This window comes from Alternaria ethzedia (assembly GCF_023757985.1).
Source record: "Alternaria ethzedia strain BMP 0044 chromosome Unknown scaffold_11, whole genome shotgun sequence".
NCBI classification, from domain to species: Eukaryota; Fungi; Ascomycota; class Dothideomycetes; order Pleosporales; family Pleosporaceae; genus Alternaria; species Alternaria ethzedia.
In genome coordinates, this window is record NW_026056204.1 from 654,712 (window position 1) to 677,721 (window position 23,010).

Genomic DNA, 23,010 nt, shown 5'->3' on the forward strand with positions numbered 1-23,010 from the left:
TGCGGACTCCCGCTTTCTCTTCAACAATCACGAAATCGCTCAGTCTGTTCAGTGTTCAGCATGGGTCTTGCAGCGCCGAAGAAGTACGTTCGCCAGTTTGGCTCTGGCTGTTTCCTGCCAAACTAACCCTACACCAGTCGATCGAAGATCTCCAACGATCCCCAAAACACTACTTGGGCGAACAACACGTCGCGCTTCGGCCATCGCATATTGACCTCGCAAGGATGGCAGCCCGGCAACTCACTGGGCGCGACAGACGCCTCCCACGCCGCTCACTATACCGCTGCCTCGCAATCGCACATCCGAGTATTCCTCAAAGACGACAACCTTGGCTTGGGCGCAAAGCGAGGAAGTGAGCGCGCCGAGAACTTTGGTCTTGCAGGACTAGAGAGCATTCTTGGACGTCTGAATGGCAATGAGGCGGAGGTCAAGAAGGAAGAGGAAAGGCGAGAGGAAATTGAGAAGAGGGCTTTTGTCTACCGGAAATACGGCATGATGAACTTTGTGAGCGGTGGTTTCCTGGTGGGCGACAAGATTACCAAGGGCTCGGATATCAAGAAGGAAGTGGAGATCAAGACTGAGATCAAGACTGAGTCGGAGAGCGAGGACGGCGCATCGGCGAAGAAAGATAAAAAGAGGAAGCGAGAGGAGCGCACCGAAGACGAGCCCAAGGTGAAGCGCAAGAAGAAGAGCATGGATCTGCGCGACGAAGCACGCAAGGAGGGCGACTCATCCAAGTCAAAGAAAGACAAGAAGGACAAAAAAGATAAAAAGGAAAAGAAGAAAGACAAGTCGAAGAAATCAAAACGGGCATCTTCGTCTGATGCCGAATCTTCCACCGACGACGCCGCCGCTCCGGCATCTGACCCAGAACCGCTCACAGACAAGGCACGGCGGAAGGCCGAGAAGAAGGCACGCAAAGAGGAGAAGAAGGCGAAGAAGGCCCTGAAGAAAGCTGCAAAGAAGGCTGCGAAAAAGGACAGCTCAGACGACTCGAGCTCAGAAAGCGAGGAAGACGAGAGCGCGCCGACAACGATCTCATCGGTACCTGTGTCGAAGACATCTACGCCTGTTCCCGCGGGCCTATCATACACTCCAAGAGGCATGCATGCCGTCAGACAGAAGTGGATCCGGCAGAAGAAGGCTGCGACTATGGATGCACAAGCGATGAAAGAGGTATGTTTGCATTCCCATGGCTTGATGTGCTTTCCACTAACGTCTCCATAGATATTTATGATCAAGACGCCATCGTAGACTCATTCTGATGAACCGATCTGTACATGCATAGCGAGGAGTTATCAGGGTTTTTGGTTTAGCATGCACGTGCCGGGTTGTATGCTCAAGTTCCGGGTCATCGAGATAGAGAGCATAGAGATGCCCTGTTACACTACACCAAGTTTGGCTCTGATCATGATCTCTCTGTCAGTCGATTGCGTCGCGTTGCATGGCGTGGTGTGGCTGTAAGCTTCGTACAACGGACAGTCGGAGCCCGACGATTGCGTGGCAGACATGGTCATGTCGGGCCTAATAGGGCTTTACATTGATAAGACTTTAATATTCCCCGCGTTTGAACCATCGGTCCTAGTATTAAGCCACCGGGCCCCTCGTCAAGCTTACTGCGGCTGTGGAGGACGGGTGCGCAAAGGCAAGGGGCAGTGTTGATATTGTTCGCGTGACTGCGCCCAAGCATCTGAGGTGAATGGGACATGACGGCGCCACCGGTGAGGACTGGATTGCGTCACAGAGGAGAGAGCCCACTCGGGGCGATGGCGGGACATTTGTTTGTTGGAAATGTACCGGCAGCCATAGGGCGGTTCCAGAAACAGGGATGCAAGATTACCCCCGTCAGTTCCTGCATGGTGGAGCTGATCACTAGTCCGCCGCCGACTTAGCCCATGTATAATGACCTCGCCCGACTTTGGTACTTGGCCCGCCCGTCGAGCACGGCGCCTCCTTGACGGCCAATTCCCTACTCCATTCACTCACGCTCACTTGTCACCTGTTGCTTTTCTTCTTCTTCTTCCACCCACCATGGCAGCAAACGGCAGCATGCGCAGACGAACCGTCGACGCGCCCGGTAAGGCAATTGTCCCGATGTTGTCCGAGTCCTGTATGGCTAATCCGTACGCAGCGAGCCTTCACCCGCGCACATCGTCGCATTCCACCCAAACACCCGAACCCTCACCTATAGATTCCATGCCCGCGCAATTGGCCTCTGACATGCCTTCCATCTCCACAACGAAGCCGAACGGCGCGCCTGCGCTGCTCCGGAAGCAGTCGTCACCCATGATGCCTCCTTTCATGGTCTCTGCACCCGGCAAGGTCATCGTCTACGGAGAACACGCGGTAGTGCACGGCAAGGTAGGATTAATAGCACAATCATGTCGGGACATGTGCTGACCGGCTGCAGGCTGCCATCGCCGCCGCCATATCGCTCCGCTCCTACCTCCACGTCTCGTTCCTCTCCAAATCGAATCGGACCGTTAAACTGCGCTTCCCCGACATACAGATGGAGCACACGTGGAATATCGATGATCTGCCATGGGACAGCTTCTCCAAGTCAGGCAAGAAGAAGTACTACTACGACCTCGTCACCTCGCTCGACCCCGACCTCATGGCCGCCATCCAGCCCTTCATCGACGAAGTATCACCGAAAGCCCCCGAGTCGATACGCAAGATCCACCACGCCTCCGCGTGTTCCTTCCTATACCTCTTCCTTTCCCTCGCGTCGCGCAAAGTCCCTCCGTGCGTTTACACACTACGATCGACCATTCCCATTGGTGCTGGATTGGGCAGTAGCGCCAGTATATCCGTCTGCCTCAGCACGGCAATGCTGCTGCAGATACGCGCACTCAGCGGGCCTCATCAGGATCAGCCTCCGCAAGAATGTGAGCTCAACATCGAGCGAATCAACCGCTGGGCGTTCGTGGGCGAGATGTGCATACACGGAAATCCCTCAGGTGTCGATAATACCGTTTCCTCGGGCGGCAAAGCGGTTCTCTTCCAGCGGAGGGATTACGACAAGCCACCTCTGGTCATACCATTGCATAGCTTCCCCGAGCTCCCACTGCTGCTTGTCAACACACGGCAGTCGCGCAGTACGGCAACAGAAGTCGCCAAGGTCGCCAACCTTCTCAAGGTGCATCCCGATCTCACAGAAAACATCCTCAATGCTATTGGCCTAGTGACGGAATCTGCACACAAACTACTCACATCTCCCGATTTCGATGAAACATCTCCGGACTCACTAAGACATCTCGGTGAGCTCGTCACGATGAACCACGGGCTACTCGTCTCCTTGGGCGTCTCACATCCCAAACTTGAGCGTATCCGCGAGATAATCGATCACACGGGCATCGGATGGACAAAACTTACAGGTGCAGGAGGCGGAGGATGCGCTATTACTATTCTTAAGCCCCAACCACCAGCCCTCACCAACGGTCATGCGAATGGCGCGCATCACGATACCTCATCAGACGAATCTGACGCCTCTTCCGAAGCGGACGGGGGCGGCGCCGCATCCGTAATATCCAACGGCACAAAGCTAAAGTACAAGATTCTCGACTCTCTTGAGGTCAAATTAGAGAAGGAAGGCTTCGAGAAGTTCGAGACGACGCTTGCTGGTGACGGAGTAGGTGTGCTTTGGCCTGCTGTTCTACACAACGGAAATGAAGAGGAAGGCGGAGAGGAGATTGATCAAGAGAAGTTCCTTCGGGCCGAGGGCACAGTCGGTATCGAAAGACTGGTCGGTGTTTCCAGCTCGAAACGAAAGGGCCCTAGAGAGGTTAGAGAAGGGTGGAAATTTTGGAGACCCTGGGAGGTTCCCGAGTAGTAAACTCGGGTCTTTTGTTCCCAACAACTCGTCTGCTTCCAACATGTTCTGGCAATGTCCTGGTTGGGTTCGAGTTTCATCTTCCGTTCTTGTTTCTTTGTTGTTTAGCTAGATATAGGGATTTCATTGTACTTGAAGCCTTGACAGGCGTGAAGGAAAAGGCTAAAGAAGTAATGTCTTGTAGATATGAGATGGCTGATACAATCTGGCTGCAAGGCGCCTGCGGCCGAAGCATGGCCTAGCGTGAGCAGGACAGCAATAATGGAATCTCAAAGTTCCTCATGCATCACTTCATTGTACTGCGAGTTCTAGTCTGCGATCCACCTACAATAAACACAAGGGTCGTAGCGATTTGAGGTGTGCATGTAAAGAGTGAATGTGGCGTACCATGTGTGATTGGGCAGCTAATTTTTGGTAGATCAAGCGAGCCACGCGCGACACCTGCAGAAGCCCAACCATTGTCTTGCGCCGTAGTCAACCTTTGATCATTTCCTTCACCCACACCACTCGCCCATAAAACCCTGCGCCGCCGTCGGAACCCTTGGATACATTACTTCCAACAACACACAGCCCATACCTTTTCACAAACAACTGCAACCATGGCACCAGGAAAGTGGGGTACGTCATGCTCGCTGCCACTGCGCGCGGTTCAAGATGATCATGCAAAAACTTGGGACTGACATGTTCTGCAGACGACGAGGATGAGGGCAGCACTCCTCCCACATCCCCACAGGTGGCTCCTATCGCGCGCCGCAGCAAGTTCGACGATGAAGAAGAAGACGACGATGTGCGTCAGCCCACCATGCCCCGCGCTTGAATACTTCAAGCCCCGCCACGACCAATCGGACTGACATTGGACATAATAGGTACTAGATTCATGGGATGCCGCCGAAGATTCCGAAGTCGAACGCGAGAAGGCAAAGAAGGCCGCCGAGGCAAAGGCTAAGGCGGACGCAGAGGCAAAGGCAAACCACAAGTCCAAGGCGCAAAGGATCGAGGAGCACAGGCAGGCCGCGCTACGTCGGCGGCAGATGGAAGAAGATGGCGAGACCGACGAAGAAGAGACTGAGGCTGAACGCCGCGAACGAATGCGCCAGGCAGAACTCGACGCTTCGCGCGCTCAAGCTGAGGAACTCTTTGGCGACCTGAGCGTCGCGCCCAAGGCCCGTACCGGTAAAGCCATCACCATCGCCGACGAGTCCGACCCGGGCAACGCCATCGACCTTTCCTCCCTCGCTCTTTTCAACCCCAACACCAAGGACCAGTTTACTAAGCTCCGGGAAACTCTCACACCTCTGATTGCTGGCAACTCTAAGAAGGGCCAGTACTCGCTGTTCCTACAGGAGTTCACCAAGCAGATTGCTAAGGATCTGCCGAGTGAGCAGATTAAGAAGATTGCATCTGGCCTGACAACACTGAGCAACGAGAAGATGAAGGAAGAGAAGGCTGCTGAGAAGGGTGGAAAGAAGAGCAAGGCTGCAAAGACCAAGACTACACTCAATGCGAGCAGAGACGTCGGCGTCAGGGCAGATACCAGGGCATACGATGACGACGACTTCGGCGAGTAAGTCATGTTTGAGCCCGTCTGGCTTTCGCAACTGCTAACAGATTATAGTGATGACTTCATGTGAGGCATGACGAGGCTTCCTATGTATGCGCCTTTCATATTGGAGTTCGTTCCTCATCATTCAGTTTGGAGTCGCGGTTGGTCATTTCAGGAAGAATTAAAAGGGAAACATGCGTGCATGGCGTCTTGCGCTTGACGTCTCTGTTTCACGGTTGTGCTTCGAGATGAAGCGGCATAGGTTTAATGCATATGTAGTGCATTATAGATAGACGCGCGTAGACAGTAGATGTCTGATCCTTACAATTTGAGCATGGTACTTCCTCCCACCTAATACTGAAACATTTTACGTGAACACATTAATAGGGTAGTGAAGTGTGTATCAACCCTCTTCCAACAGCGATGGTTACGGAACCTGGATATACTACTGTCAGCCCACAGTCCAGACACGATAGTGAGCCAACTTGAGATTGAGTTGGTGCCGGCCAATGCCGCTTCGTCAAACTCCGACGCATCGCAACGCGGGGCAACATATGTTGATGGAACGTCATCCCGCCAAAAAAAATTGAACGCGCCAGTCAGTCACGGCTACCAAATTTCATGCACCAATTGGGATGATGTGAGCCAGAGAATTCCTAAGCCCGATACCAGCGATATGTGCGCTCAGTTACTATGCTTTTGAGGGTTCACAGCCATTGGCGCATTACACGTGTAGCTCTTACCCCTCATTGAGTCACTCATTCGAGACGCGCCTCAATCTTGTACACTACAAAACGACACACACATCCACCCACTCGAGCCCACATATCTGGTCTGACGCCGCCCGCGCATTTAGCCCTCTCCACGGCACCAAGCCCGCATCCAATTGCAAGTGCCGACGTGGGACTCGTGGCCTAGCCCGTAGCAGAATTCCCCATTCAAGTCTTTGTTAGAGGGTGCACAGCGCGCGTCTGCATACTACAAACCCTAGCAATTGCGTGCTTGATTCATAGCCATGGATCTCGTCAACTCGTATGTTTTGATTGTTTCTTTTCCCCATTCTTTTTCCTTCTTCTGATAAGCTTCTTGTATGACCATGGGGTACACCAACGGTATTGAAGGCGCGAGTGAGATCGAGCGCATTGCGCAACGAGCGCGACAGGGTAGCAGAAGTCTTCCTTTCATGACTGACCTTTTGGGAAACAGCTTGAACGACCGTCTCCTCTTTGCGGTGCCTAAGAGTACGTCGCCTACATTACTACTGGCTGGACTCATAGGCTAACAACCATCGCAGAGGGCCGCCTCCACCAAGCATGTCTTGATCTCCTCCACGGCTCAGACATTCAATTCCACCGACACTCCCGTCTCGATATCGCACTCGTCAAGAACCACCCTCTCGCACTCGTCTTCCTACCCGCCGCTGATATCCCGACTTTCGTAGGAGAAGGTCGCGTAGACTTGGGCATAACCGGGCGCGACCAAGTCGCAGAACACGAGTGCGTTGCACCACCTACTGCCACCAGCGGCGTAGAGGAGGTTCTCGATCTCGGTTTTGGAAAATGCAGTCTGCAGGTACAAGTCCCCGCGAAGGGCGACCTAGCCAAGCCAGAGGACTTGATCGGCAAGAATGTTGTCACCAGCTTCACCAATCTGGCTGAGCAGTACTTCCGGAAACTCGAGGCCGAGCAAGCTGGAAACACAAACGGCGAAGCCAATGGCGAAGCGAAACTCAAGACGGTCATCAAGTACGTTGGCGGCAGTGTTGAAGCGGCATGTGCTTTGGGTGTCGCGGACGGTATTGTCGATTTGGTGGAGTCAGGAGAGACAATGCGCGCTGCAGGCCTCAAGGCCATCTCCACAGTCGTCGACTCCAGCGCCATTCTCATCAAGTCAAAGCACCCATCAGATCCCAAACTGGTTGAGCTGATCACCGCTCGGATAAAGGGTGTCATCAGTAAGTCGCATCGAATTCCGCATTCATCAGCAGAACTAATTTCTCGCAGCTGCACAAAAGTACGTTCTGTGCACATACAACATCGACCGATCGAAACTCGATATCGCGCGCAAGATCACTCCCGGACGTCGCGCCCCCACCGTCAACGCGTTGGAAGAGGATGGCTGGGTGGCTGTACAGGCTATGGTGCTAAGGAAAGATATTGCTATTGCCATGGACAAATTGACGGAGGTCGGGGCCACCGATCTCATCGTAACAAAGATCGAGAACTCGAGAACGGGTGATTGAGCGACGCATGGCGCATGGGTTATGGAGGCATAATCTGGTCTACATTTTCTGCGCAACATGTGCATGCGATAGATGAGGACCATATAGAAAGCTTTTAGTATACTCGCTGGACGGTCCGCTCTTTGGATTTGTGACCGACTACTATAGAATCAGAAGCTCCCGTGTTTCTCGTGTTCAACAAGCTCTGCCTTGCGAAATTTTACCATGAAGTTTGCTATCAAGTCCCGCATGTTTACCGCGCATTTGCGGACCCTGAACCTTTGTTACCAGACTGGGCAAGTTGTGGGTCGCGGTCTAAACGATGTAGTGAGTAGTTCGGCGCTAAGTATCGCAGGACCTTATCCACAAGGTCGTATCTGTAGCTTTAGACCGCTAGTATCACAAGCACTGCTGAGCAGAGGGTTGCTCGAGATGCTACGCATAGAAAGAATTACGTGGTACATATTCGCTTGCGTTTTGCAAACCTCCATCAAGCATTCTTGGTCCAACGGTAGGATAATTGCCTTCCAAGCAATTGGCCCGGGTTCGAGTACGTTCTATTCCTCTTCCACACCATTCAACATCGTTCTAACAGCCTTTCCAGCTCCCGGAGGATGCATAACATCCTTCTCCACAATTGCGAGATGATCATTCTTTTTTTGCTGATGGGTCGTCTTGGACCCATGACGAGGGAAGGTGCGACGCATAGCGATTATTTTTTGCCTGCGCTCGTAGCAGGTGCGCATTTCTGCGTGTAGTACAAGGCTTGAGGGAATGGCTATGCTTTCGTTAAGGATATAAGAGTGAAGTCGTTTTGAATAAGGTAGTGGTAGTAGTTGTGGAATTCGATGCCCACGCGTCTCACAGTGGCTCCCCTCCGCACACGTTAGCACATCATGTAGCACAAAAGACAGCAAAACATCACGCGCGATCCGCCTAGCATGAAATTCAGTTCATTGTCTCACGATTTGAACACTTAGAGTATCTCAAAGATCAATGAAACATCACCATCAGCATTAGATGGTAAAAAGCGATGAGTTCGATAAACCCCGTGTCGATCTCAGCGACGATCCGGTCGGTCTAGCACTATCTCAACCCGTGGTTGCTGTTACCAAGACCGAAGACATCGAACTAGAGGACACTTGATATTGGATACCGAGGAGACTGTGCCAAAGACCAACCAGACCATCACTGAAACCGGCACGGGGGATAATGTAAATTTGTTACATTGCGATTAGCTACATACAAACTCCTAATACCACTGTCCGACTAAGAGAGTGAATGCTGCCACCACTACCAGCACAGAACTAACCCAAAACACTACAATAACCCATCGAAAACTCCATTGCTATGCCACGCTCGCTGATTCATTAAAGGAGAGAAGTCGTCGTTCGTCGTCGTTCATCGTCGTTCAATCAAGCCGCTTCGATCTACTCAATGCTGATCTTACGGGGCTGAGGAGCCTGAGCCTTGGGAACAAGGATGCTCAAGATACCGTTCTTGAGAGAAGCCTTGACGGCTTCCTGGTCGACGCGAGCGGGGAAGGCGAAGGAGCGGTGGAATTCTCCGACTGAGCGCTCGCTGACCCAGTACTTGGCCTTGTTCTCGTCGTGCTTGGAGACGTCCTTGTTCTCGGACTGCTTGGCGACCTTGTTGGACTCGCTGGGGTCGTCCTCAACCTTGGGCTGGAGCTTCTTCTGCTGGGAAGCTTCACCGTTCTCGATGAAGCCCTGAGGGCGTTGACCTTCCTCGCGGACGTGCTCGTGGCGGCCCGAGATGGTCAGCGTGTTGTTGTCGGTCCATTCGATGTTGATGTCCTTTTGCTCGACACCAGGGAGTTCTCCGTGGAGTTCGTAGCCCTCCTTGGTTTCCTTCACGTCGAACTTGGGAGTGAAGGACCGGACGTTGGTGAATTCGCGGTCGAGGTTGCGGAAGGCTTGCCTATCGTACTCGTCGAAGAGACGGAAGATAGGAGCGAATTCCTGAGTGAATCGTGGGAAGAGAGACATTGTTGCTGGTGCGTTGGAAAAGTGTCGAGTGGTTGTGATTGTAGGCTTGGTGATGCGGTTGAGTTGTCGAGGAACTCGTTGGATTGTAGAGCGGATTGATTGCATAGAAGACTCGTTGTTTGTTGTTCTGATGATGAGCTTTGAGAGATGCCTCGAAGGCTATATATACCCGAGAGATGAGTTTCTGGAAGGATCGTACTGCGGAGAGACATTGGTGTTGCGTCGACGACGATGCTGTGAGAAGCCTCGGAGATGGCTCGGGGAGTTTCTAGAGCTTTCGAACACGACGTTTGTCGTCATGTTGTCGTACGCGACCAGACAAGATCGTGAGATGAGAGGCTTCCAGCTCTTGTTGAGGGAAACTATCATGGCAATCTCCAGGTTGATCCTGCTTCGGTGAGGGGCGAGTTGGGACTAGAAAGTTCGGGGTGGTGGCTCAGACCATATCACGTGATGTCCGCGCTCGAAGTATCCAACGCCTTGGGAGCGACATGTGAGGCATCTGCTGCACAAGGCCCGTGTACCCCGCAATTCGGTCATGTATTGCGTGATGTTCATCTAACAGGTTGTATCACGGTGACGTTGGGTGCTCGCTCACTGGTGCGCCGCTTCGTTCCTCGTGCCTTGATCCTGCATTCCCCCGCTACCTGTGGATGTCTCGGATGCCTGGCTCAGACCATGTCTCTAGCTGATTTCTTCCTCTTCGAAGCAGATATTCGATGGTACCGAAGTCCTTCTTGCCGACATCCCGGTGCTTATGGAACTCGGATCTGGAGCTACTCGTTAGCTGTCGTAGCATATCGTTCATCTAACTTGATCGCACCTTGCAAAGTCCCGGAAATGCGACTGCGTCTCCTATGACTGCATGAGTAGGTGTTTGTAATCATAGTGTTGTAATTGACATACCGTTGGTTTCTGCTTCACAGCTCTTAGGCATTGTCGGTAGAGAGACAACACGTCTTTCTGAAGTCCCGACAATCGTACCATCTCGGCCACGTGAAGATGTCGTAAGCAACTGAAAAGACACAAGATGTATAGTCACGCACGTTGGCGACGCTGGGATGCAAGAACTAATGGCGGCGAACGAAGCCAGAGCCGAAGGGCCGTGCTCCTAAGACCGAAGAGGTTAGCGTGATTGATGACGATTTCGATGATGTTGGATCGCTTCCGCGCATCGTAACATGCTCAAATGAGGGCGACAATACATTCGAGATGTTTACATGTCTAACGAAGTTCATGGGGGCACGCAGTATCACTGATCAAAAACTTCCACACGCGAAGATCGCAAATACACCATGAACACATCGCAGATTCCCTTGGTAATGTAGTATTGTAAGATCGAAACTGTGTGTGGGTGTGTCGCATGCTTCATTCACTTTCATCTAGGTGCCGTTCCGCATGGAGATACTCATGGCGCGCTGATGCTTTCAAGTGGACTCAGCTTGACCTTGATGTCATGCGGCCATACGAACCATTGTTTGTGTAGATCCCATTCCTTTTCTGGATCCTCAAGCTCGATCTTTGAGACATTAGCACTCACATCCACACCCAGAAGAAGTCAAAACGTACCTTATATCTTCCAAATACTGTCGCAACCACCTTGTAGACCTCTACCAGTGCCAAAGGCTTGCCAAGGCAGATCCTGTTGCCTCCTCCGAACGACATGTCTGCGTCTTTCATCCTCTTGATCCTGGCCTCGTACGCGCCAGACTCTTCGCGTTCACTTTGCAGCCATCGCTCCGGACGGAACTCATGGGGCTTTGCCCCAAAAATGCTCTCCTTGTAATGAAGGACCCATGGATTCACTCCGACAATTGTTCCTGGCGGCAATGTCGTTCCGTTGGATAATGTAAGACCTGTTGCAGGGACGACGCGCTCGAGAATGTGACCTACGACGGGATGCATACGGAGACCTTCTTTGATGCATGCATCCAGGTAGGGTAGCTGTTCGATGCCAGTGTAGGATGCAGGGAAGGAGAGACCTGCAGAGAGGAGTTCGTTGACGAGGCGTTCTTTGGATGCTGATGACTTGAGGATGTGATAGAAGATACCTTTTATCACAATGGCAAGGGTATCGGCACCGCCGAGAATCTGCAGGAGCGGTGTTAGTTCTACTCACGCTACAGCGCAGCCATGAAACACTCACGTTGATGATCATGTACCCAATAACCTCGTTGTCGGTGACAAGGTCCGGAAACTCCTTCTTTGCTTCGAGAAAGCCATTGAGAAAGTCTTTCTTTCCGTTGCCAAGTTCAGGTTTCTGCATACGCTCCATAAACCGCTCGACGGAGAAGCCGGCAGCAACGGAGAAGTCATCGAACCTATAGAGCGAGCGTGGCCACTTGGGGTTCTTTCCGAGCCACTTGTCAAGGGCTGGCATTTGGCCGACCTAGCGAATGTCAGTAAGAAGTTCTGCAATTGTAACAGCCTTGATAAGTTTTTGACTCAGCGTAGAACATACCACGGAGAAATAGCGCATCACACGTTCAGCGGTTCCAAGCATATCGCCAACATCTGTACCCTGTTCCATGAAGCCAATACGCTTGCTCCAGGTCATATCACCCAAGAAGTCCCATGCGAAGAATGAGATCCAATCAGCAACATCGCATGTCTGGTCCTTGTTGGCGCCTTCCACAAAGCGGGCGTCGAGTTGACTGCATAGGGTACGGAGGTTGTCGTCCATAATACTCTCGATCTGAAGAGCATTTTGAAGACTATACAGCTTTTGAACTGGCTTAACATTCTTGGAGTGGAACTCATTGCTGCGCGTACTGAAGATGTTTTGAATGAGATGCCCATCTTGTAGGGCGTCGTTGATAGACCGAAGGAGGGTTAGCATGATCCACTTCTAAGGACGACTGCCTATATCTTACGTAGTAATCGCTCTATTGTAATGTCAGCAGTCGTTTCAATAGCAGCTGTGTTCCATGCGCTGACCTTCAAGTACGTCCCACGAGTGTTGTAAATAGTTTTGATCAGACTGGCATCAGCAACACTAACGGTATTGGGACCGAGACGAACGATATCGCCATGCTGTTCATGAAGTTTCCTCTGGGTCTCAATATGAGTTTGCCCATAGTGATTTAGGAAACGCCAGATATCCGAGAATTTGGCTAGAAAGGGACCGGGAATAGATTTGAGTGGGGATTGCAAGTAAGCCAGAACGTATCGAGTGATGAGAAGGACTGCTCCGAGGCCGATTACCTTCACGAATAACCCTGCCAATGCCATGTTGTCACTTAACTCCGCACATGCAATGTGATTCTGAAAAGGAAAAAAGGACACAACCCCAGGAGTGGGAAGAGGATTGAATATGGTAATGCAGGTGACAAGGCCTTCCCGCTTCAGATTGTTGCGAATCACCTAGTAGCCGCATGTTCAGGTATCGGTCTAGCATATGTACGAAGACGGGGCCAGGATCGAGTCCCCTTTGTTTGGTCGCCGTGGTGCTGGTGAAGCCAACCTTGGAAGTCCAACTTGCCCTGAGCGAGGCAAGGCGCCGCTTGCGTACAAGCATGGCGTGTATTGCTTTTTCCCACCACCTTTTTATCGCAATCCTAGGCTTAGCCATTGGTCGTACCAGCCATCGCGAATGTCGGGGAAGCGGTCCCTTGCACTAATGACGGAGTGACAGCGGGAGGTGTGGAGTTTTACGGTTCACGGGTACTAACACAGGCTAATCATGTGGGGACTGACCGGGCCTTGCAGAGCAGGTGTGAGGCAGGTGAGGTTCGCTCCATTTGCAGGTCCAACCGCACCAAGCTCCTATGTTGGATGCGACCTCAGGATGCATCTCTTGACAGTCCCCGGAGAACGGCGCAGATGAACACGCTTATCTGCGTTCCACAGTCCTGGAAAACTGCCTCGTAGGATCTGACTCCTTCGCTCCTTCACTCCTTTCCGCACGCCGCTGCTGGTTAGACCGAGGTTGATCCGTCGGATGTGCGATTGAAACGCCACTAAAGATCGCTTAGCCGAGTCTGGTGTGGCCCACAGCTGACCCTCATGATTAGTAGTGCGGGCAACGGCCCGTCACGGAAAGGCCAAACGTTCCTGTACAACTTCAGATCATCGAATTCTGCATGCAAGAACAAATTTTCGCAATGCCATCTCGAAGCCACTTGCGTAGCATGAACGATCCAAGGTTTCGCGAAGGACATGACCCAGTTGACTAGTGCACAGCACCGCATTCCAGAGACGGGATGTTACGAGATTCAAACCGGATAGGCCTCCACATTCGGGGACAGTGGATAACCGGTAGTCGCATACTCCGAGCTTTGGACACTCATTGGTCCTGATACATTTAGCTTCATCGCTGAACGGTGAAGGAACACCATCCTACTCCACCTGAGCGCTCAACCTGGGCCAATCTTCATCACGCGGACAACTGGCCCTCAGCGAATCAGACGAAGCGGACCCATGAACAACAGGTCCTGTTGGACCGCAGGTTGTGCTGCGTCAACCCGCAAGTAAAAGAAAAAGCATTTCATCTCTTCCTTCGTGCTATGCAAGCTGCAAGATACAAGGCAATTTGACACATGAAGCGCCAACGGGGTATCTTGCTCCGGTAGTTGCGAAAGATTTGTGATCAACACCTCTCCTGGGTATGCAGAATGAATTACTCTGGGAAGAAGTGAAGCAGAAGACGGGAACTAATTTGGCGGCAAAGTAAAAACAGTCTACCAACGTCAAGCTACACAAGGATTCAACGGAGGACTGCTTTTTTTTCGAGGCCTCGCATGCATGAAACCTCACTCATAGCGCCTCTCTGCAGGGTAATGAGAGCGACAAGAACGGCAACAAAGCTTTGATACTATGCCGCGTTTGATTGCCTATGCAGGTCCCGAGAATTAGCGGTTTGTTTTGGCTTGGGAACCCGGCCCCCCTTCAGTTTCCCATAGCCACAACGGGGTTGCAATGATGCGCTCGGGCCGTGGACGTACATGCAAGTATGTTTGCTCTTCAGCATGGGTGTCTTCGAGGTCACAATTGAGGTTATAGATGCGTCAGTCTAACATTCCTTGCCACCACTCGAGTCGTTGATCTGAACATAAAACCTTTTGTGCCGAGCACAGGGCTTCCTTCACCTCATCCATAATTGTCTCTTCTTTGGACACAAGCCTACACGCTCATCAGCGGCACACTGGAATAGCAAACGACGAGGAGAGAGGCCCCGCCCAGGTTTTCAACCATACCCAGACACCAGCAATTAAGATGGGCAAGCCAGCGGATTTTGCGGATATACTCAATGGGGTGATGTGGTCTCAAGTCGTCCTTGGCACTGTGCTTGTTGCATTGCGAATGTACACAAGACAGTATATCGTGAGAAATATCGGATGGGACGACGTACTGATGTTGGTCAATCTGGTAAGTTTACACCTATTCACAAACTTCAACTTGGTAGTTAGTCAAAGGCTCAACAAACTGACTTTCGAAGGCTACCTTCATCGGTTATGTTGGCTGCGTGTCTGTTGGTATCACCTATGGTGTTGGCAAACAGACGGCCGACATTGTACGACTCGACCTCAACTACTCCAAATCGATCATGTGGGAAGCCATCGGTCAAGGCATCTGCATCATGGGAATAGCTGCCTCCAAGGGTTCAGTAGCACTGTTTCTCCTGCGCATTGTTATCAAGAGATGGCACATTGCTATCCTCTGGTTTTGCATAGCGAGCACGACAGTGCTTTGCATCATCACAACAACGCTTCTGTACACTCAGTGTGTACCATCGGCGTTCTTATGGGATCAGACAATCGAAGGCGGCTATTGCTGGCTGAACTTCACCGAGGTCGGTCTAACGATGGGCGCTTGGTCTGCAGCTATGGACTTCGTTCTCGCTCTCCTTCGTACGTTACCCTGCTGTGTACCCCTCCAAAGTAGACACTGACCGTTCCTAGCTTGGCACATTATCATGGGACTCAATATGAAACGCAAGGATAAGATCACGATCGCATCTGGTCTCTCTTTGGGCATTTTTGCCGGTGCGTGCTCTGTTGTCCGTACCATTGAACTGCGATCCATGTCCTCAATGGAGAACTATGTGTACGACACCGCGAGTATGCTTCTTTGGTCTTCCACCGAAGTATTCCTCACGATTGTTTGCGCGTGTGTCCCCGTTCTTCGGCCACTTTACGTCCGCATCAAATACGGTTCACGCGGCGACTCCTCAGGCCAGAACTCCTATCCACTCAAGGAGTACTCCAAGTCCAAGAGCAGCCGTGGTATGGATGGAAGTAGGAAGTCGGATAAAATATACATGGGCCCTGGGGAGAGTGTTTTACAGACAACAGTTCGGATGGGCAGTGATACAGCAAGCGAGGAGACGATACTCAGGGAGAGTCATGGGAACAACGCTTGGAACCATGAGCCGAAGGACCCGGGCGATATCACCATCACCACCACTGTCACTTCGAGGGACGATTTCGTATGAACAAAAGCGATTTGTGTAGATATAGTAGTACTTGCTACCATCATATACTTAATAGCAGCTACTTGTAACATCACGAACAGGCCGAAAACTTTTGCAATGCTCAATCATTGTGTTCTCAGATTTGTTGTGAGATTGATAGTAGGATTATCGACAACGATACAGCTACTGACAACTTTCTTGGAAATGTGCGTCAATGTACTACAGCATGTAGGTTTGCGTTGATCAGACTTACCGTCCATCACTCCTTGACAGAGAAGTACATCTTAGCAAACATGCATTTACAGCCCTTGAACATTTGAGCCCACCGAATCACTGTATGTACGTAAAGACCAAGAAGGTTAGATTGCTCTTAGTATTACTCAACACCACTGGTAAGACCCCGCTCATGAACGGTAAACGTCTTTTTCGATTGCGAACGTCGAAGGCGCACGAAATTTGCTTTTGCGCGGAACGCGCAGAGGGTCCGTGGCAGCTGACAGCCGTAGATCTCCACACCCCCATTTCGAAAGAAAGCATGACGACCGATCTACTAGCAGCTTGCAAGACCCCTGATATCTCTGAGAAGTGTCTGATTCAGGTTTTAATGGGGTTGCGATTTTGGCTCACCTGCATCCCGAGGGCGTTTCCCGGCCCCGCAGTTTTGCCCTGCGGAAACTTGCGGGGGTCATGGCGCTGCCGCTGCCGTCGCATCACTCTTATGTGCAGATCCCGCACTGCCCTCTTTGATCTTGCTTTTCAAACGCGTTATTTCCAGACACGCAGAAAGTGCGCTGCGACGAAGTCTGAAAACGGTACGTTCCCCGCCAGCTCATGATGTTATCCACTCGGAAGCAGCGACATCCGTGCCTACCTACCTAGGTAGTTAGCTCAAGGCGCTTCATGGGCTTCTGGACGATGAACGCAGATATCTGCTATACGGCGGCGCATATACGGTGCGCGCCTTTTCTTTTGCTCGCACAAGATACAGATCGACTTTCAGATCATCCGCAGTTCTACGCAGATGGGTAGCACTCCTTCGTTAGGACGTTCTTCCTGGGCCGTATCCAATCTCACTTGAACATTCAACGCAGCATCAGATCTCGTATGCTTTTACATCTCGAAGTAATTGAGCGCCGCTTTCGTTAATTTTTGTCAGCGGGACCAGTGACTAGAAGGTGTGGACGAAGAGGTGGATATGATGTATTCCTTGTTCGCTCGCGACTATCAATGCACGATGTAATCTCGGAGTCAAATGAGCAAAAACGTTCAGCCGAAGATCGATAGCGACAAGGAACCAATGATAGCAGAAATCCCCATTACCAAGGCTGCTGACAGAAGACAACCCGATGCCGACGAGACCACAGGTCTTGTCACAAAGACTTTGTCTCCTTTGCTTCATTGCAAAACCTTCATCAGTGGCGTTGCCATTATTGTGGACCTCCATGTGACGGTCATTCATTCGGCGACACCCTCGTAGTGCAGAGCATACGGTTGTGGGCCACTGCAGACGCTCTTTCCGACAGTTCGACCGAGTTGCGACCAAGGTTCTGAAGAACTGAGCCCCACATCCTTCACACTACAACCCTCTTTGTCCGTCAAGTCTCGGGAGCCGTGCGATGGGGTATGGTTGGAGAAGGGAGTGTTGTGCATTTCGATATAGTGGTCTTCGTCATGTTCACCATGTTCGTCCTGTGTTCCGGGCTCGATCGTGGTCGATACGGAGATTCGGCGTCGCTCTATCGATCCGTCAGCATGAACTCTGGCCAACACATGTCGAACAATAACCCTGATTAGACATCAGATCGTCTGAGGATATTGTGGAGAGTCTTACTGCTGGCTGACTTCTGTCGTTGTAGTTCCTCGTACTCATGCATTGGAAGGTACGGGACGCATTTCTTCGGAGTGCATGCGCGAGATATGGGCGAGCCACCTGCTATTCTGCTTTCCGGATCCCTTGATAAATCTGTGCTAGTATCTGCGGTCATCGTTGTGAGGTTGGGCCCGTCAGACAGGGCGTTGTGGTCGGTGAGCTCGAGGCTATGAGGCCAAGGTTCGTCCTCAGGCATATCAAGATGGGCACCGATGGCGTCGAAGTCGGTCACATCGATGAATCTCTTAGCGACTGGAGGCTGAGACCTGGCTTGAACATCGCGACGGTATTGGTCCTCGCGGGCTTGGATGCGATCTGGATGGATGTCCGAGTCCCCGCTCCTGGTAGACATACTGGCTACATGTGGTGAGATTATGCAGGCCGAGAGATGCTTGAGTGGAAGAGCTGAGAGTGAGACGAAGGACCGGTGGCAAGAAGTTCCCGGCAAAGCGAACGGATCATCGGTCGGGATAAACAAGAGCGGAGAATAATGATATTGCCTGATGAAGCCAGGTATAATTCAGTATGTTTATCGAAGCGTCAAGAGGGCTGGCTAACGACTAGCATATATATAATCACAACTTGTGGTAGGCTGCGCGATGTGCCGCGGTCTTCCACATCATCATCCACAGTCAGTGTCGCTCCGAGTCTTGCCTGTCAAAATGCACCAATGCAAATCAACTTCCCACGGAATCACCAACAACAGATGCATAAAGTCGGAGATGCCGTAGAATTATCAACTAGAGCCGAGGCTTGAGAGTAGAGTTATCTTCCGTACCGTCTTCAAATGCTCAAGCTTACCGCATGTGATGAGCGGCTGTCTGACAACAACACGCTAGTACCTGTATGTTCCCGATTGTAAGGCTTCAACGGCGGGGCCGAATCAAGACGACAACGCCCTCGAAGCTTTGGTAACATGTGTCATACCCGCTTCAGACGTCACTATGGTGGCTTCGGCTGTCTCCAATCTACCGGGCCAGCGGTCGATCCGCGCCAAGACTCATGTGGATAGCAGTAATCATCCATGGAATTATCTGCTTGTACAGAAGCCGCGGCCGGCAATGTATGGGCACGTAAGATGCTATCACGAAAGCTTGGACTTCCTTGGTCTTTTAGCGTAATCGGCGCACTATGGCCAGCCCTTCCTAATGGCGCGTGGACGGCAGTGAGATGTTGCTCGAGGTATTTACCTCTTGACAACTACACACTAGTGGATCTTCGCATGATTCTGCAAGTCTCACATATCTCCACTGCCCTGTTTTGTTGAAATGCACATGCAAATGGCACGATGGTGGTGCAGTTCATCCGTCCCGCCGTTCCAAGCCCATCGCAGCGGGTGGTGGCTGCATATGCAAAGATACATGGGTAACACCGAGAGCGATCGGATATTTTTAAACCAGCTCTGCGCATGAGTGAAAACATCCGTAGATCGAAAGCAGCGAAGCAAAGATCACAGATGACATGAGAACATTCGCGTGTTCCTCGTTTGTTACCGCAGGCCCATACTGGCGGAGAGACTAGAAGTACATGGCGGTGTAGTCAACATGCTTTAAGATGATTTGGTATGATTAAACGGGTACTCAAGATACTTCAAACTACTGCGCTATGGTTGTGATCGCAGAGAGCCATCGCTGCTAGCGCAAAAACACCCAAACGTTCCCCTGAAGTGAACGACGAGTCGCGGGCGTCACCATAAGTCAGACTAAACAGCGGTAAGCTTCAGAAACTATGACGTTCTTCCTCAACGGAAGCAAGCCTTGTGCGCCAGAAAGAGGGGTCAGTGATGCCGGACAGCGCGGTAAAAGTCCCATTTCGTAAGGTTCAGGGAATGGTATCCCTACTCTTTATTGATATTGCGGTGTGTTTTGAAGTTGTGAGATCGATCGTTTCTCGGACGTGTTGCACAATGTGGACAATGGTATTCCAGGAAATTGGACATGCCGTGTGACGCAGACGCATGCGGCGTCAACGAACCTCGTGCCAGGGAATCCGCACCTATCGCGGATGTTGACCCACATCCCACCTCGTCACCCCAGAGAAATCTAATCTTACCCTGATTGCCGGATCAGATGCTGTATTCTTGCTAGACGATAAGACAACGCGCTTCTTGGGTCTCGGCCATCGCAGAGTTGTAGACCTCGATGACGCATTCCATCTCTTCACACCAGGAACTGAACGCACTGCGACCCTCTTATAACGAAAACCTCCCGAGATCTGTATGTGATGTAGTATTGAGGCCTCGCTCACACCGAGCGCTACTCACAGGGGGTCTAGCCTGGCGAGATGACTATCTGCAGCCACCACGAGGCGGGGTCGGCCTGTCCGACGCTGCCAGCCTTACCCGCACGTCATCACACATCATCTATACAGAATTTGTCTGGGATACCAGAAGAGTACGATGCAAGATGCAAGTATGTCAAGCGTTAGGAAGCAGATCATATCGGCGACGGCGATTCCGAAGCTTCAAACCATCGCGCATAATTATACGTAGGTAGCTTCCTCCAATCAGTGTGCCGCACGGTGCGCGAGAATAGAGATCACAATGGAGCCATGGAGGGTAAGCGATAAGCAGGGCAACCTGGGCCAGGGATCGGGATTTGATCTAGATAGCTGGTGTCTGGAGTATTTCGAGTCGAGATGGTTTCCCATCGTAAAGGCCCACGGGTTGTTTCCAAGTGGCGTGACGTCATCGTCGCTGCCGCGAGCATCTCAACGACTACCTCACACCTTCCCGTGCAAGTGCACGCCACAGCGCGTCTTACATCCTATGAACTGTCCGTCTCTACTCTTGCCGCGACCTTCTCTTTCTTCAATCCAGTGACAGTTTCCACATGATCCGTCCCCAGCACTGCGGCCTTGATGAACAGACCTGCGACAAAACTCAAGAAAGCGAGTACTGTATACGTGATCCACATATTGCGCATCGCGGAGGCAAAGGCCTGTTTCGCAGCAAGTTCCCATGCCGCATTCTCGAACGTGGCAGGAAGCATGACATTCGCCATGGCGCTGTCGCCATCAAGTTGACTCAATAGATTCTGCGGTAGCCCAGCGTCTCGAAGAAAAGAAGCCTGACCGTTCATCGAGTTTTGGAAGATGGTACCGCCAATGATGGTGGATATTGCGACGCCGATATTACGAACGAAAGATAGTGTCGCAGTAGCGGTGGCAACATCTTGCTGTTCGACCTGGCTCTGAATAGCAATCATTGGTGCTTCGAACAGTATTCCGGATCCCAGACCGCCGACGATGACGAAACCTACTGCCTTTCCAGTCGATGTGTATGCGTCGAAGGAGATGAAGAGGCCGAAACCAATGGTGAGGAGCAATGTGCCTACCCAAATGATCTCACGGAAGTGGCCAGTCTTGTGCATGATGAGGCCGCAGAGAACTCCGGCAATCGCACCTGTGACGATAAAGGGGAGGAGGAGCAATCCAGACCGTAACGGAGAAGCTTCGAGGACGGCTTGGAAATACAGCGGCATATAGTACTCGCCTGCAATGAAGACGAAGCCGTGGAAGAATACGACGAGGAAAGCGGCGACATTTGTTCCCCGGCGGAACACCGTCATGGGAATCAACGGGTACTTGGCCACTTTTGCCTCGCTGTAAATGAACGCAAAGATCATCACTCCGCCTACTACGAGTAGAGCGATGACTTTCGCGGAGTCCCAGGGGAAGAGCACGCCGCCGAAATCGAGACCCAAAAGGATCATGAGCGTGAAGCCAAGGAAGGTGAACATGCCGAACCAGTCGACGGCCCTGATACCATCGATGAAAGAGGTATGCTCATGCTTGATGTCCAAAAACAGGACTATGAGTACGGCGGCAAATCCACTGATGGGCAAATTGATGTAAACTGGGTGTCGGGGGGATTAAAGTCAGCGCATGTTCGCAGAGAAGAAGGGGAGAAAGATGACACTTACAGCACCATCTCCAAGTGACCAGACTAGCAAAGATACCGCCCAAGACCGGTCCGATGCCACCTGCCAGCGCCCAGATACCCTCGGTGAAGCCCTACACGCCACTATTAGCCAGACCACTCCCGCGACACAACATGCCAAGCAACTCACCATCAACAAACTCCGCTGCCTCAAGCTAAACAAATCACTAATGCAAACATGCACCAACAGAATCAACCCGCCACCCGCCGTACCCTGGAACGCACGCCCGATAATCAATTCCTGCATCGTCTTCGCCGTCGCACAGACCGCCGAGCTAGCAAAGAAAATGGCAAGTGCAGCCAACATGATGGGCTTGCGGCCCCAGATGTCAGACAACTTGGCCCAGATGGGGCCTGAAGCGGCGTTGGCAAGCAGGTACGCGCCGCCGATCCAAGTGTAGCCCGTGGCGCTGTTGAGGTCGCGGGATATGGTGGGGAGAGCTGTGGAGACGATTGTTGCGTCGAGAGCTGAGACGAAGAGGGAGAGCTGGGTGGTGGTTAGTGTGTTGCATGTGAGGGTTTTGTAAGGAGATTGAGGACTGCGTTCATCGAAGATACCATGGAGAAGGTAAGTAGGTCCAAACTTACAAAAAGCGCAGTGATGATAGCCACCATCCTCAACCTACTCCTCTTCCCATTTTGGACTTCTTCCTCGACGTCCATTCCTTCCGCTGCTCCCAATTGCCCTTTCTGTACCATGTCTACCTCGTCTTTCCCCGCCTCGGTTGACTCGGGCAGCCTCCGTATATCCATTTCCATCTCTTGCAGCATGGTGAATATAAGTCGAACCCCAAAACCGCGTGATTGCGCTCAAAGTTAGGAACCACTATGTCGGGCTAATAATCAAATACGAACATAACGATCCCAAGGAAGTAAGCGCCGAATGTACAATTGGAAAAGATTCCACTCCAATAGCCAGAGCATTCAACAGCTACCTGGACTTGACTTGAAGGAAGGTTACTTAACGAACAAAGAGATCTAAATGTCTATTAGCCATAAGCGCAAAGAAGAAGCCCATTTTTTTCACCGCGTCACCGCCAACGCCTCCCGCCAATCGGAGTATATAGGTGGGGCGAACTAATCACCTCACTTTCCTATACGGGCTAGACCAGACGCGCCCTACCATGCATGCTCCATGCCGATATGCATACCTGATTTAGCCGCTTGCGCGTGGAATCCGGGG

The 23,010-nt window shown here is 51.7% G+C and overlaps 8 protein-coding genes across 8 annotated transcripts; 5 read left to right on the forward strand and 3 right to left on the reverse strand.

The window, feature by feature from the left end:
- Window positions 1-60: 60 nt before the first annotated feature.
- PXR1 (telomerase inhibitor) lies at window positions 61-1,254 on the forward strand (the record flags this gene model as incomplete). Its single annotated transcript, XM_049377084.1, has 3 exons — window positions 61-83; window positions 138-1,176; window positions 1,228-1,254. 3 exons carry the CDS (start codon window positions 61-63, stop codon window positions 1,252-1,254), a joined length of 1,089 nt encoding a protein of 362 aa, XP_049233309.1.
- A 795-nt stretch (window positions 1,255-2,049) lies between these two features.
- Window positions 2,050-3,832, forward strand: J4E87_005472 (uncharacterized protein; the record flags this gene model as incomplete). Its single annotated transcript, XM_049377085.1, has 3 exons — window positions 2,050-2,077; window positions 2,132-2,361; window positions 2,411-3,832. The coding sequence occupies 3 exons, from the start codon at window positions 2,050-2,052 to the stop codon at window positions 3,830-3,832; spliced, it is 1,680 nt and encodes a 559-aa protein (XP_049233310.1).
- A 599-nt stretch (window positions 3,833-4,431) lies between these two features.
- On the forward strand, window positions 4,432-5,400 carry J4E87_005473 (uncharacterized protein; the record flags this gene model as incomplete). The annotated part of the gene is made up of 3 exons (XM_049377086.1): window positions 4,432-4,450; window positions 4,525-4,619; window positions 4,699-5,400. The coding sequence occupies 3 exons, from the start codon at window positions 4,432-4,434 to the stop codon at window positions 5,398-5,400; spliced, it is 816 nt and encodes a 271-aa protein (XP_049233311.1).
- A 1,071-nt stretch (window positions 5,401-6,471) lies between these two features.
- HIS1 (ATP phosphoribosyltransferase (ATP-PRTase) (ATP-PRT)) lies at window positions 6,472-7,617 on the forward strand (the record flags this gene model as incomplete). Its single annotated transcript, XM_049377087.1, has 3 exons — window positions 6,472-6,616; window positions 6,670-7,329; window positions 7,379-7,617. 3 exons carry the CDS (start codon window positions 6,472-6,474, stop codon window positions 7,615-7,617), a joined length of 1,044 nt encoding a protein of 347 aa, XP_049233312.1.
- A 1,409-nt stretch (window positions 7,618-9,026) lies between these two features.
- Window positions 9,027-9,605, reverse strand: J4E87_005475 (uncharacterized protein; the record flags this gene model as incomplete). Its single annotated transcript, XM_049377088.1, has 1 exon — window positions 9,027-9,605. The coding sequence occupies one exon, from the start codon at window positions 9,603-9,605 to the stop codon at window positions 9,027-9,029; it is 579 nt and encodes a 192-aa protein (XP_049233313.1).
- Window positions 9,606-11,013: 1,408 nt separating this feature from the next.
- On the reverse strand, window positions 11,014-12,444 carry J4E87_005476 (uncharacterized protein; the record flags this gene model as incomplete). The annotated part of the gene is made up of 4 exons (XM_049377089.1): window positions 11,014-11,124; window positions 11,175-11,696; window positions 11,752-11,994; window positions 12,067-12,444. The coding sequence occupies 4 exons, from the start codon at window positions 12,442-12,444 to the stop codon at window positions 11,014-11,016; spliced, it is 1,254 nt and encodes a 417-aa protein (XP_049233314.1).
- A 3,075-nt stretch (window positions 12,445-15,519) lies between these two features.
- On the forward strand, window positions 15,520-16,038 carry J4E87_005477 (uncharacterized protein; the record flags this gene model as incomplete). The annotated part of the gene is made up of 1 exon (XM_049377090.1): window positions 15,520-16,038. The coding sequence occupies one exon, from the start codon at window positions 15,520-15,522 to the stop codon at window positions 16,036-16,038; it is 519 nt and encodes a 172-aa protein (XP_049233315.1).
- Window positions 16,039-20,652: 4,614 nt separating this feature from the next.
- On the reverse strand, window positions 20,653-22,598 carry J4E87_005478 (uncharacterized protein; the record flags this gene model as incomplete). Its single annotated transcript, XM_049377091.1, has 4 exons — window positions 20,653-21,743; window positions 21,811-21,901; window positions 21,958-22,314; window positions 22,416-22,598. The coding sequence occupies 4 exons, from the start codon at window positions 22,596-22,598 to the stop codon at window positions 20,653-20,655; spliced, it is 1,722 nt and encodes a 573-aa protein (XP_049233316.1).
- Between the last annotated feature and the right edge of the window lie 412 nt (window positions 22,599-23,010).